The sequence below is a fragment of the Melanotaenia boesemani genome, chromosome 3 (assembly GCF_017639745.1).
Source record: "Melanotaenia boesemani isolate fMelBoe1 chromosome 3, fMelBoe1.pri, whole genome shotgun sequence".
NCBI classification, from domain to species: domain Eukaryota; kingdom Metazoa; phylum Chordata; class Actinopteri; order Atheriniformes; family Melanotaeniidae; genus Melanotaenia; species Melanotaenia boesemani.
Genome location: NC_055684.1, coordinates 32,236,423 through 32,251,705, shown reverse-complemented (window position 1 = coordinate 32,251,705; position 15,283 = coordinate 32,236,423). Strand labels below are relative to the sequence as shown.

Here is a 15,283-nt window from a genome sequence, read left to right as displayed (position 1 = left end):
ACAGACATGAAATATACATATCAACCTCCTGCTATTCTGTGTTGTAAAGGCTATTTCTACAAACTAATTTCTGCTTCATCCGCTGCCTCCCTTGTGCTCTACACAGCTGCTGTGTACACACTTTCATTGGTGTCGTCTTTGCGTACCCATCCTCTGCAGCATATGAGAGGAATTTTACTGCCACCTAGTGTTTATTTTGAGGCTTCCCAAATGCATTAGAGCTATTGGAGTGTTGACCTACACTTGACAGGCCTGTGAGCCAGAACAGGAGGCAGTAACAGACGAGGAACTATCCCACCTAGTGTGTGCTTTCAGACATCAAGCCAGCATTGTGGCATGAGTGTGATGATACATGATGTATGCACTTAGCATGCCTTGTGATTTAAAAGGTTAAACAGTCAGCACTGAATCATATGTATCAATGGTACAGTGAGTCTTAATATTATGACTACATGTAGTCAGGAACACATTTTTTCACACCAATCCCACAGAGTTAAAATCATTCCGCTCTTGATTCTGCTACGCTGTAATGATTTGTGAAGGGACACACATTAGGCTGACTGGTTTGGGTAGTTTGTTGCAGTTGTTGCATCCGTATGGCAGAGCGGATGTGTGAAAGGGACCACTGGGTTTTATTCATCCTCCAGAGACATTTATTTACATAGCCTAAAAGGAAAACAAGTCATTGTTCTTCTTTGATTAGTTTCGGTCTATAATTTTCTGACCTCAGAATGCTTTGCTTTTGACTTTTCACACTGAAATTAAATATGCATATTCCTGGTGCTGTGATTGCCCTGCTGCATCCGTGGGCCGGCAAACCAAACAACTATTTTTTTCCCTTCCCGAGGCTTTGTTTTGCTTTATGGCACTGCATGACACACTAGGAACTGGATACCGGGACTGATTCAGCAAAGAAATGCAATTGGACATTGTTGGAGGAAGGGAGAAATAAAAAAGTGACAAAGCAAGACATAAGACAAGAGCCAGCATTGAACTTTTACTGGCTAGAGAGCTAAGGGAAGAGTTCAAGGGAATTCAAGACGGATGCCAAATTAGCCTTATTACTAGATTACTACTAGATTATTACTATGATTTCTGTGACATGGAAATTACAAATTAAATCATAGAATTTGACAACAATGGAATCAGTTGTAAAACGTGGAATTTCTGCTTTCCCTACTAATCTAAAAGTTTTTTATTGTGCCTGCATCAAATGAACAAGTAAAACAAGATGAGAGTAAAATGTATTTTGACTGCTGCAGCCTCCTCTTTATGTGACATCACCTGTCCTGGCAGGGCTCAAGTCTCTCCGAGCAGTTAAGAGCTAAGAGGCCAAAGTAAACACAAAGGTTGTCCAAAAAATTATTATTAATATTTTTAAGTTATTATTTTTATTATTATTAACTGGTATATAACCTTTTTTTTTTTTTTTTTTTTGTTTTTACAAAGAAGGAGTGTTGGCAGAAAAACAAAACAACAAACTAAATTCAACTGGTTTGGCAGCAGGGACATATAGCCTATAGACTACAAGTCCACAATGCACCCACTGCAGGTTAGAAAATCATTGACAAACCTTTTTCTACCACAAAACACTGCCTGCAAATGTCTGAAATGCACAAGCAGACAAATAAATCACCATGACGGAGTCTGTAACATGTAGATCTGCTGCAAATAGTGAAATAATCTGGATAGTATTTTTCTGCAGTGCTTGCTGTTTGAAGAATTTGCAGCTTGAGCATTCAGCTGAATGGTGAAATGCTCTCCCAGTGTGTTTTAACAATAAAACATTGTAGGTAACATGGAGAAAAAAAGATGCTGTGAAATCTGGGAAAGACTGGATAATGGTACCAGCTTGTTCAAATCTATGTTTAATTACAGTTGTCTGCACAGTTTAAATGGACCATTCTTATTTCAGTAGTGCATAATTTAAACTGAAGTCATATTGAGAATAGCTTTTTTCTTAGGTGAAATTGTCCATTCAGTGAACTATTCCAGTTTACATGTTTTACTCAAGTTCTAAGTTACCAGTTTCTGGTGTATACCCCTAGTTTAAAAAAAGCTGCCATCTTTTATTCTAAGCAGCTTCTAGTAATCAAATTATTGCAAATGTTGCAAAAATCAAACAAAAAACCAAATTTCTCCTAAATGAGTTGAGCTTATTTTCATTTCTTTTCTGTTTCTATCTTTTGCATTTTAAACCACCAAACCACCTAACCCCCATAATCTTTTTACACGTGCATTCATTGGGTTTGTGGTTAGCATTTTAGTGCAGAGGTAGTGGACCTGTCTTCCTACATGTTCTCATGCTAAGTGATGACTAATTTCCTTGAGCAAATGAGAGCAACTTGAAAGAGTAATTGAAAAGTTCTTTTTCTGGTGAAATTAAAGCATTTCCTAGAATATCACACTAGAAGAGAATCCTGTACGTGTTCTTTCTGCTACCCGTCGTGACTCATTCACTAATTTTGACCTATATTCCACTGTTTTAAAATTCTGTTCAGGGTTTAAAATATCCCAATGTCACTCTGGTAAATCACTGTTAGATTGGCAGCAGCTTATGTTGTATTAAGAGGCCATTTGAAAAATATATTTTATTAAGATAAGCATATTATATTTCACAACTTTGACATGTTCAGACCAAACTAATGAGAATTTCTGCTTCCAGCAGTTTTTTATTCGGTGTACAAAAAAAAAAAAAAAAAAAGATGACTAATAGGTAACAGTTTTTGAAAAAGGTATTTGCAAAAAATTGCTTTCATACTGTTTCTTTTTTCTTCGCATCCTCTCCAAACGGTTCTTATCGTTGTTCTTGGTGCAGCATCTTCACACTGTACATGAGATGTGAAAGAATGTAGGTTGAGATATGTAAGGGTGGATCAATTTTCTGCTGTTATGGTGTAAAATGCCATTAGTACTACAGTGTTCATCAATCATCTGCTGAGAATTCACACTTCTGCTAACGTTTTTCAGAAACGCATAGGAAGAGGGTGAGGTCTAGCGACCTCAAGAATATCTCCTAACTTCGTCTACATAGATTTGCTTAACAGGGGTTGCCTCTCTTCTGGAGGTTTGTGGTGTCCGTTTCTCAGCATGCAAAACGTGAATGATTTAGAGAAATAGGAAGTGTGCTGTGGTTTAACAGGGCTGTCCCAGAGTGCTAAGCCTGCGAGTCTTCTGCTCCCATTAACACTTGGATGCCCGAAGAATTGCTCTGTAGTGTCATGAACCTCTCGGTACACAGATATGAAATTGGTATTGATGATTGGATCTGAAACTCACACAGTCATACTTAGCAAAAAAGATTAAATGAAACTTATCAAGTAAGGGAGTGCTACTTTTTCATACTCGAAGTCATGCTATTGACGGTTATTTGTGCATTTGACCGTTTCTGTGTTTTGTGGCTACTATTACATTGAGCCTTGTTGGTTTTAATAGCATTATATGAAGTTTATTAATTGTTCTCTATTCTGATGCTCAGTTTAAACTTTTTGACTGGGTCAACATGCCTAAAGGCATTGAGTTGCAGCCTTTTATTTGTGTTAAATTGAACAGTTGTACTTATAAAGTGGCTGATGAATGTATCTTACCAGCTATTTTTTGTCTGTGCTGTTTGATGGTATTTTTTCTCTAATCCAGTACCAGCATGTTGTTATTAAACAGCTCAACTTTGTAGCGAGAAAAATGAAAACATAAACAAGTTGCAACTAAAAGAGTTACTATGTGAGTTTTTCAAACATTGTGGAGGAAATCACACTCTGGTGGCTGTACAGCTCTGGAAATAATTTAGCAGTTCATTTTTGAAAACATTTGAAACATTTAACTTATATAATAACTATACAACATTCAGTTTTACTAATTTTTCTGTTGTTGACTGAATGTATTGCAATAATTGACCCCAAACTCTCTTTTTACTCTGAAATTTGTATTTTTCTCATGTAAAACACAAGAAACAATGTCTTTGCCTTTTGATAAACCATTAAATAATGTAAAGTGGGGCAAGGCATCAATTCAAAATAATGCAGTTGCTACATCTGCTTTGGTTCTCTAGTGCTCCTTGAACTCTTAAAATGTCTACAGAGAATTAAGACAGTAGATTTTCAGAAATGCAGAGGAAGAGGATGTTGAAATCTCAACTGTATCTTAAGAACTTTTACCACATCAAAACAACTCAGAGATTTATGTTGATCATTCAGACACAAGAATGGTACTTTAAAACTATGTTATCAATAGTGGAAATGAGTCTTTATCTGGTCGAGTAGCTTCCATACCCAGAATTGGTGTGTGTAGTCATGTCTCTTGTAAATGGGCATGATTGACTGACAACAACATAGTGGTGATTTTGACAGCAAAGATATTTTATATTACACAGTAAATAAAATGAAAACTAATATCATGAAATAAAGATGATTGCTGTGTATTATTTTGTGATGTACAAACTGAGGCAGTAACACTTCTGTTTTAAAGTAAATGGCCATTATCACATTACAAAACTTTCTGATGGGATTTGGGGTAGTTGCATACAACAGACGAGTGAATTATATGCCTTACAAAGTACTGTTCCTGTTCTGACATGGCTTTATCAGGAGGTAGGGTAAGAATTTGTAAGCACTTGCTGATCAGCAGATCAGACCTCCTCTTCCAGGCAGAGGAACAGAAAGGGGGTTTTCTATGAATTTTTTTTCCCCCAATTTAGTGTTTTTTTTCTCCTCACTCTGCAGCTATATATACTTTTAAATGTATTCAGTAACCAATAATTTAAGTAACTAAAAAAAATTATGTCCAGCATGTTTTATGTCAAACAAACAAATCCAGCACATATCCAACATATTTTTCAAACTGTAAATATTGTTACATTGACTACAAAAATGTGTGGTGGCAATAGCAGAATTCTACACAACAGCAAAAGCTACCATTAGTTACCTGCAAAAACATTTGCAGTATCAAAATAATTAAAAAAATAAAATAATATTCTCAAGTAGTACAAAAAAAAGCTTTGGTGGATTGAAACACACATTTTTAAAGGAAAACAAGTAATATAACATGCCAGCTTCAGTGAGTGGCAATGTCTGAGTCTGTTGTCCTCCTAGGAAAGAGCAAGGTGGCGCAGATAGCAGGCTGTCACTCCAGGAACCTTTCAACCATCACTATTCGTCCTGGTGCACACATCTGTCTTCAGCTTGTGAATTCTCCCCCAGCAGGTGGCTGACAGTGGTGCTGTGCTGAAAAAACAAGGTGATCTGTCTGACCCTCCCCAGGAGCCTTGTCACTGCAGGCAACTTGAGGGCTTTAAGGTGCGAGGCTGAGGGTGTGTGCATAGCTTAACATGTAGGAAGTTTCCCATTTGTGCAACAACAACCGTATTAGAGGCATTGTTAGAGAATAAAAAAAATCTTTGTCCATAAGGGGTTTTGCTTCGGTCTTTTTTTTACAGGTCAGAAACTGCTTTCAGGGCAAAATACTTTTGCTTTGGGGGTTTGCACCTTTCTCCAGTGTTTGCATCCGAGCATGAAAGTTCTGGTTGTTAATGACAACATATGTTATATTATTACATTACAGTAATTTAGCAGATACTTTTATCCAAAGTGACCTACAGTGGTTAGGCAGTTGCATTGAAGGTCTTGCCTAAGGGTCCAACTGGAAGGTGTTAATATTCATCCCCTGGGGGAATCGAGCTCTGGTCAACTGCATGGGAGACAGATGCTCTGCCAACTGAGCTATCCAGCTGCTATGGACATAAATCCTTACTGATGGTTGTGACGGCTGATTACATTTGTTTCTTCCTTTCGGTGCCAACAATCCTTCCTTGATTGTTGGCTGGTTAGAAGCAACAGCGGGCGGCTGCTTCTCCTCTAACCCAGGGTGGGAACACATTAGGTGCTGTCACGTGTTTGTAGTATTATCGTTATATTTATTTTGATTTTACACAACCTGCATGTGGAGTAAGTCTAGTCCAGACCTTTTCCATTCTCATGTTCATAAAAATGTTTTCAAATGCTAAACTTCAAACCAGATGAATAAATCTCACGCTCAGTAACTGTGGCTAAAAGGCAAGATGCCATCCTTTTTTATATCCTTTTTGTTTACTAGTTGCCTAAACCATGTATGTCCCTGCCACACTTTGCATCTGTATTCCTTTTATTTAATTATGAAAAAAAAATTTTTTGAACAATTATGAATCAGTATCAAATTGACACGTGTCTCATTGCGATGTGCAGAGATCTAGATTTCAAATTGCAGTAGTTTCTCCATTATTCTGATGGTATCATATAAAACACACCACCATGAATGTTTGACTGAGCAGGTTGTCTTACAGGGATTCACATATAAGCTGGAGATGAAACAGGGACATCAGTTGGACTGATTACACAAGTTAAACCCTATCTCTTTTTTTTTTTTTTTTTTTTTTTTTTTTTTTTTGCAGTATGGATGGTGGTGAGCTTTTCAGTCGAATCCAGGACAGAGGAGACCAAGCCTTCACCGAGAAAGGTATTCCTGTCTCATACTGAATTGCAGGGTTTCAGAATATGATAAAATATTTTTTGTTGAATTTCTTGCTGGTTTAGATATACATTACTGCACAAATTGCAAAGATGCAAAAGGGCTTTTAAAAACAGCAAAGCTACGTTACTGTGTGTGATATTCAGTTCGGTTTGCTCTTGGCACAGAGCTGTACATCTGTCACAACCCATCATTTGTAATCTTTTTTTAAAAAGAGTCATTTGTGTCTTTACTAAAGAGGCATCTGATATCATGAAGAGCATAGGAGAGGCTATCCAGTTCTTACATGCGGTCAACATTGCACATCGAGACGTCAAGGTTTGTGTTGTTTGCTCTTACAACTGTTGGTGTGAAATTGAACTCTGTCTTGGAAAGTTGAAGCATCTTAAGATGTTTGTTTTTGTTAAAAATTACTCGTATTTGCTGTTTATAATTTCATAGTCTTGTTTTGTTTTTGTTTAAATAATTCCTGCAGCCAGAGAATTTACTGTATTCCTCAAAGAGGCCCAATGCCCTGCTCAAACTCACAGACTTTGGTTTTGCCAAGGAGACCACTTCACATAACTCTTTAGATACTCCCTGCTACACCCCGTACTATGTTGGTAAGGATCTGCCTCAGCATGTATTGTCATTTTCACTCCACGTGTTACTTCAGTTAACACTTAAACATGAAAGCATTCATTCTGTTCTTTCCCTTGCCTTCTCTTCATTCCTTCATTTCTGTTTGCAGCTCCAGAGGTCCTGGGCCCAGAGAAATATGACAAGTCATGTGACATGTGGTCATTGGGTGTCATTATGTATATCCTGTAAGTCAGTCTCTTCAAACACTTAATCATTTGATTCTTTATTCAGTGCCGCATCTAATGTTACCGTTATAAATTTCACTAAGGCTGTGTGGGTACCCTCCATTTTATTCCAACCATGGCCTAGCCATCTCGCCTGGGATGAAGAAAAGGATCAGGATGGGCCAGTACGAATTTCCCAACCCTGAATGGTCTGATGTATCAGAGGAAGGTAAGCCGCTTAGAGTGCATTCACACTGATACTGTTTGGTCCGCTTCCACGGACAGTCCGCTCCATTTGGAGTAGTCTGAACACATATTTGGACTCTGGTGCCGACCAAAGAAGCAAACTCTGGTCCGCTTGAAAACTTGAGGGTCTTGCAAGTGAACTGTGCTCCGGTGCACTGACGGTGTGAAAGCAGACAGACTATCCAGTGGACCAAAGAGGGCAAGTGACATATCATGTAATGAACTGCAGCATGTCGGATAGCTCACTCCCTCTCCTGCTGCTCATACTGGACAGATTCTGATGAAAACCATGTTAAGTTTTAACAATAAAGTAAAAACGGAAACCACGAGACTGAATAAATTTATTCTTGCTCCATTGTTTACTTGCAGCAAAAGAGCTGGTATTGTTCTGTAAAGTTTTGTATAGACTATGAGGATTTTTTTTTTTTTAAATTTATGATTGAAAAAAAAAAAAACTATAGAAACAGATTTACTTTATTGATCCTGGACAGGAATATTCTAATGTTACAGCAGCATTATAGAATAAGAAATTAACCAGAAAAAATTAAATAAACTATATGATGCACAAATACTATATACGAAACAAAATTAGTAAATATCCAGATAAAAGATAGAAAAGAAAAAATACTATTTACAATATATAATGTAGATATAAATATCTTATGTATTATATAAGAAATCTAAGATTTAATTTCAACATCCAGTTTACATGAGCATTCAGACTCTTCCTTAACACGCGTACTGTTGTCCTCTGAGTGAATGATGGAAAAATAATAAAAATAATTTTGTCTTTATTAAGCCTGATGGTATAAATATGCTCTGAGTTTTTGTCGGGTTACTGGGACTTGACCTGGGTACCCTAGACCCAAGCCCTCATCTGTCCCTAATTGCTTTCAACGTTTAAAAGGGTACACATCTCTTTAAATAATATCTTAAAGTTCATGGTGTGTGTCACACTGAAAACCTGTTTTCTATTGACCTGCAAGACAAGTTTGTCAAGCCATAGATCTTGGGTAAAATATAAATTCCACTGCCATTTGTTGTGCCCTTAAGAAAAGAATTCTCCATTATTTACAAAAGCAGGGAGATTGGAAACACCAGCACACTTCCTACGTATGACTGCCCTGGAACACTGATAAGAAATGAACGACATCAATTTAGTCAGCATCTACATTTCTTCTACTCTCCACACACACCAGTTCTTAACAGCTGTTTTTTATCTCCTACTCTGTAATCTTATATTCAGTATTTTAATACAGCTGAATGCCCAATCAAACTTTTTACAGTGTGACATTGAATGAGAAAATCACCATCTACATTTAGATTTTCATCTACGTTGTATTAAGTTTTCATGTGCAGCTTATTGCTGAACACAGCTGAACAAGGTGGAAAAGTACTCCATGAAATCACAGCACTGATTTTAGTAAAACCTGATTGCAGAAGAGCATTGTTAAAGAAACTTGAAAAAGTTTTGGAGATGCTCAAAACAACAAAAGGAACACTTACAACATCACACCTTAAATCTTGATGAATGAAATATTTCAGTTGAAAATCTATTTTTGGGCATCAGTCAGCCCCTAGACACTCGGTGGTTTGACGTGGCGTAGTTTAAGTACATGTTGTTTAACATGATGTCCCAGAGCTGCTGGATTGGATTCAGTTCTGGTGAATGGATCTTATCCCTGTACCTAATGGCAGTCAGGGTACCTTTGACTATCACATGGAGGTCTGTGTGGCCCTCCAAGGCCTTCCCAGACCAGCACTAACCCACTGCCAAACTGGTCATGCTGGGTTTCAGGCAGCAGGACGTTCTCCATGTGTCTCCAGACTTCCCCCTTATGTTACCTTTAGTGGTGAGGACACTGGCATAATGTGAACATGACCAAAACCCAGCCATGTGCCACTCTCTGTCCTAACTGGACAGATTGACATCCCAGATGTGGGAGAGACTTTGAGTCACATGATAATGAATATAACCCCCAACCCCCCCCCCCCGGCCTTTTTTTTTTTTGATAAATGTAGTCGAGGTTCAATGTTCTTCCCTGAAGAAGGGTAGAAACTTCCTTCCGAAAAGGCTTCTGGCCACCAAAGTTGCTTTGCTTAAGTAATAGGACCTTTTATGTAGTATTTATTCAAATCTGATATTTCAGTCTTTTATTAAACATTTTAATTTACAAAATAACTTATTTGTTTTGGTTTAAAAACACACAGTTGTTAGTATTTGTAGGGGAACAACAGGTATTGAGCTGAACATTTGAACGGGTGAGAGTTTTTGTGAATATTTTTGTTTAAAGGAAGTTTTCACATTAAAAGGTTTTACCTTAAATTTTCACTTTCATATACTTTAGAAAAGTTTGATGTTTGCTGTGGTATTCTTTTTCATAAACTCCTGTTGGAACATTTCATGAAACAGCTCTTAATGTAACCGACTGGTCCGTACTCTGATGAAGAAATTGAAACTGATAAAGGTGTTTCATATTTGCAGCTGTAACTCACTACAGATGAAAGTGAAGTCTTTTTTTCTGACTAAAACAAAAGTTATGTGGTGAGTGTTCACCCAATTTTTCCTCTTATAGAAAAAAAATTTGAAAGTGGTGTACATCTATAGAGCTACTACTAGTTTGTTTTCATTTGCGCAATGCACAACGCAAGAATTAGACTGCATGTTTACATGATGCTATAATAAAATATTTTGTTATTGTTACCAAAACCAGACTTGGAAAATGCATGTAAACATAATGATCTTTACAAAATAATATGGCATAATCCTCATAACCTGGCTAATGCATCCAGATAATAAGGTTAAATAAAATGACTCTAGATTTGAATGTTTTCTCATGTCGTAGCATTGCAGCTTTAGACCTTCCAGGATTTTTTTTTAAACTGCGGGGGAGGGCTGCAAAGCCCCGACCTGCCACACACGAAGTTTCACGTTTAATATGAAATAACTAGGTCAATTATTAATTGTACATAAAGACACAGACGAAAACAAACTTTTTGTGTCTCCTGGCCTCGAAGTTCTCACTTACTCTGCTCTGTCATCTCTTTGCTGCCACTCTCAAGCGAGCCATAGTAGAACCGGACAGGAAGTTGAGACTTGTTTGTTTTTCAAAATTAAGCTATTTGCAGTGCAGTGTCACATTTCCTAACATCCACTATTTCAAAAAAGTCCATTAAAAGGTAAAAAAAATGGACTTTGTATGTTAATGTTTAACCATTTATGTCACAGTATGAAAGGACAATGAAAATGATTTGTTCAAGTAAAACATAAGCTGGCATGTATTGTGTTTGCAGCTAAACAGCTCATCAGGACGCTCCTAAAGACTGAACCGACCCAAAGGATGACCATCACAGAGTTCATGAATCATCCGTGGATCAATGTATGTCCATACTCTAAAAGCCTCATCCGTTTGAACCTTTTTATTTCATTGTTTTGGCAGAAGTCACAATAGTAAAGTAAGATTGGGATCTGCTTGTGTGTGTCTCTTTAAAGCAATCAATGGAAGTTCCCCAGACCCCACTTCACACCAGCCGAGTTTTAATGGAGGAGAAGGACGCATGGGAGGAAGTCAAGGTGAGTTTTTTTTTTTTTTTTTGAGGTGGGAACCAAGCTGCCCAGAAAGAGAAAGAGTGTGACTGGCCATAGCAAACATTTATAAACTCCCACCTCTGCAGGTGCAGCACATTCGCCAATAATCACAGCTTATTGTTCCTAAAATAACATAAGAAAACCAAGATGGTGCACCAACACAATCCAAAATCAGAAAATTTCATTCACACCAAAATGAATAACTGCAAGTTTTAATTTGTCCAATTCCCCAAGTCAAACATAGGGAGTGTTTAAGAAAATTTTTTGGGTTTTTTTGCAATCTGCAAATGTCTTTAAATAAGAGATCTCAGAAGTTGAATAATGCATAAAAAAATCTAATGTTGCTATGAAAACAGACTTTTTGTGTATAAAAGAAAAAAAAAGGAGTATGACTTCCTCTTCTTCATTTCTCAGGAGGAAATGACGAGTGCCTTGGCAACAATGAGGGTCGACTATGAGCAAATCAAAATCAAGACCATTGAGGACTCAACCAACCCACTGCTAACGAAAAGAAGGAAGAGAGCCAATAACGCCATGCCTGATCCAAAGTCTGCTGCACACTGAAAGATGCACGCTTGCATGCACACACAAACACAGGTTGCGAAAAAAGGAAGCAATAATTTGTCGACACTAGTCGCATTGCATGGATTTTCAGTGTTTTATTTTTCTTGACAAATTCTAATGTTTTGTAAGAGTGTTTTGTTTTTATTACTCTACCATGTTAACATACCGTGTTAACAGACTCATTATTCTGCTCGCGCAGAGCGATGAGTTGAACTTGTATTTTTACACCACAAAAGAGATTATGACTCTGACAAGAGGAGGAGAGGGGGTAGATTTCTCTCCTCTTCCAAATATGAGGTTGTGTACTCCAGAGGGGCTTGAATGTTGGAATAAAACATGAAGCCTTAGCATTAGTTATCTTTCACCCCACAGCCCCGCTTCAGTTGAATGTTATCAAATGGCTAAATCCCAAAAACAGAAACAAGGGAAAGTTTCTTTTTCTATAAATGCAAAGTAAGCAGATGTATTTTGAACTGACAAGTGGAATGTGAAGACTCTGTCCCTGACTGATGAAATTAGCTGGAAATAGATGCTAATTTCTGGGGCCGGGAGTATCTGTCAGGTTCAGTTTGTCTTTATGAATGTTGAACTGAGGCCCATGCACTCACACACGGGCCGGACGCCACTATGACAGAGCACCTCACTCGTAGCCCCTCTCTCCTACCCTAATTCCTGCTTATTTATCAGGTAAATAGTTTTAGGACAGAGAAAGAAGCTGTGGTGTTTTTTTTGTTACACTGAAACCAGCTCTTCTTTCTCTTGCATGTAGCTCGTTGGAGAGTAGGAGGCAGATTATACTGTATTTTTTAATGGATTTTATGAAAGTTTTAGTATAGGCCTTACTGAGCATTGCTTATCAGCAAACGGCTTTTTAACCCCTTCCTACTATTAAGTTCCAACCTTTACCCATGTTGCGCTGCAGAATTGTTTCAGGTTAATGCTATGCAGATGTGTTTGTCAGCTTGAAGTACTGTTAAAAAGTTGTGGTGTTTTCTGTTTGCAACTGTGTTGGGGAGAAGTTAAGCAACAATAAGGGTTGCTTGTGTGTTTATGTAAGCAGTAGTGTCTCAAGCAGTGCAGAACTGTTAGTTGCACCATCCCAGCGGCCTGGAGGCTCAGTCTCTTATTTGGTACAATTCACATTTCTTGGAGGGCTGAGAGAAAGTTAACATATGAAACTTCCCTTTTTTGATGGGGCACAGTCTGATACGGCACCAGCCATCTATCATCACACTCGGAGGGTAAAATGGTTCTTTATTTTTTGTGCTCTGTTAATGGGACAGGATGCTTCCCAGCTCACTTGGTATCATGGAAAATAAATGTTCATTTTGTCAATTTGGTCCACTTCACTTTGTAAAATCACATTTGCATCACACCTGAAAATCTCACCCAAGTATGTTCATTGAATGTTTGATTATTACTTCTTTTTTTTTATTTTTATTTTGTAATGAAAGCACAGATGTGTGTGTCTGTACTCATCTTTGAGTCTGTTCCGCTCCACCTGCCATATTTTTGTCTGCTTCAGCTTTGGATTAAAAAAAAAAAAAACAACAAAAAAAACCAACACAAAACAAACCTGCTCTTTTTTTCTTCCTTGAATATAAAATCATTTTTATCTGAACCCCCCCCCCCCCCCCCCCCAAAGAAAAAGAAGTGTCCTTTACTTTAATAATGGATTAGATTATACACTTTTCAAGGCATTTATTCATGTTTTAATTTCTGAAGCATTTATCGGTCTAATATCAGACATTAAAAAAAAGGGAAACGAAATATGAATTGTGCGTGCTTTATATTACATCACCTCGATGATTAACCACTAATTTAACAAGTCTTAATTTTTTATTCATTATCGTTTATTCTTTTAAAAGATAACCATGTTTTACACAAATTTGACCTATGCTTGCAGAGAATCTTTTTTCAATTCAGTCACATCTCCGGCTATGACTCAGCTTGTTGTGTCTGCTTGGGATTTGTGGCTTTTAGGTTGATGTGCAGAGACTCAACCCGTGACAGACTTGTATCATCCTTGCTAGCATGAGTGACTCCTGGAATATACGCTTTTGCAAAGCAAAACGGCATAGTGACATTGAGTCAACACATTTGCCAACACTGGGGAGTTCGGAGCAAGTTTCCCGCTAGTGCACATAGTTGTTTCTCTTCAGGTGCAAGGCAAATGTAGGCTTTGAGCTTCCAGCTCTGAGTGTGATGAAAGTCACAGTCATCTCTGTCTCATTCATCTGCCAGGTAAGAGAGAAAGCCCAAGGGGGTAAATGGGGCTTCAGGGGAGTCCCGGTTGTAGGCCCGTGGAGATTCTACCCCTTTATGTGTAACAGACTGTAAGACACCCACTAGTCAACTACTCAAAATTATTAATGTCCGATGGAATCGAGGCAGAATACAGTGGCAAACTCAGAGGATATAAAGGTAAAACTTGCTAAGAAGTAGACCTTCCATGCAGTTTTGAAAGTTCCCATCTCAAAACAGTCTTTGATGATTCTCAACATTAAAGGAAGTTGTACAAGAAAACATCAAATTCTTATTTTGCTTCCAATTTGGAAACTCAGCAGGTTGGGCCCCAATACGTAATTGTTCTGTGCTGCCTTGATGAAGACTTCTCAGCTGAGGTAGACACTACACACATTTCTTTGAAGTGGCTGCTCTTCCTACACATGCTGCGCTTCCCATATATACACACATCTCACATGAGGTTGACTGACCCAGACAAGCTTTTAACAAACACACATTAGCTCAGTGAACTTTAACAAGACATGATCAAACAGAAACTAGTTTTATATGTTCAACAACAGGTCCTCTTTCATGTTTGCTGGAAATCCAGTTCTTATAGTTTGGTACTACTTTGCACTTTTCACTTTTTTCCACACATGTTGAGTAGTTATTCTAAAAGCATGCCCCTTGTATAGAAACACACCTCGGTCTTCTATGAATACAGTGGTTATGAAAAGAAGCTATTAGACATTTTTCCTTTTATTCCTTATTTCCTTTTTTTTTTCTTTTGCATTACAACTTGTAATATAAACTGATTGTGTTTAAAAAAAAAACCAAAACAATCCCAAACAACCATCCCAGTGGCACAGCAAGCCACTGGGATTGTTACTGGTTCTTCAAAGAAAAACTACCTCTGCTCCTTCAAGCTGGATGGGTCCTGCTAGTGTTCCTCAGTCTTGATCTCATGCCACAAATTCTCAGTTAGATGGACGTCTGGGTTTTTACTTTAACATGAGGGGACAAAGCAAGACTACAACAGGTTTTCCTCAACAATTTCCCTGTGTTTAGCACCATCCTTTATGCCCTCTGTTACGACCCTTATGAAGTCCAGGGGAAAAGTGGTGGCAACACAATCAGTCAGAAACGTATAATAAAAACCCAAATTTATTTACAAAGTGTAAAAATATAACCAAGGGATCATTCATCAAAAGAAAGGTATCCACTAATAACACAAACTCCAAAAACAATAATCAACATAAAGCGTCTGGTGACAGGTGTTAAAGCTCACAATGGCAGTTATCAATAACAAATAAAAAGAACAAAAGAAAACCCACAGATCAGTAGATCACCAGCAAATGAGCAGATAAGCTCCAAC

General features: G+C 37.8%; 1 protein-coding gene across 1 annotated transcript in view; it reads left to right on the top strand.

Moving 5' to 3' along the window:
- The window catches only part of mapkapk2a (MAPK activated protein kinase 2a), a 36,378-nt gene extending 23,063 nt beyond the window's left edge, over nucleotides 1-13,315 (top strand). Inside the window, exons 3-10 of the mRNA XM_041980669.1 lie at nucleotides 6,422-6,486; nucleotides 6,737-6,816; nucleotides 6,974-7,100; nucleotides 7,229-7,304; nucleotides 7,388-7,512; nucleotides 10,824-10,909; nucleotides 11,023-11,103; nucleotides 11,533-13,315. Coding sequence (XP_041836603.1) covers nucleotides 6,422-6,486; nucleotides 6,737-6,816; nucleotides 6,974-7,100; nucleotides 7,229-7,304; nucleotides 7,388-7,512; nucleotides 10,824-10,909; nucleotides 11,023-11,103; nucleotides 11,533-11,682 — 790 coding nt within the window. The 3' untranslated portion in view covers nucleotides 11,683-13,315. The remainder of the gene's footprint in view (nucleotides 1-6,421; nucleotides 6,487-6,736; nucleotides 6,817-6,973; nucleotides 7,101-7,228; nucleotides 7,305-7,387; nucleotides 7,513-10,823; nucleotides 10,910-11,022; nucleotides 11,104-11,532) is intronic.
- Nucleotides 13,316-15,283: the final 1,968 nt, after the last annotated feature.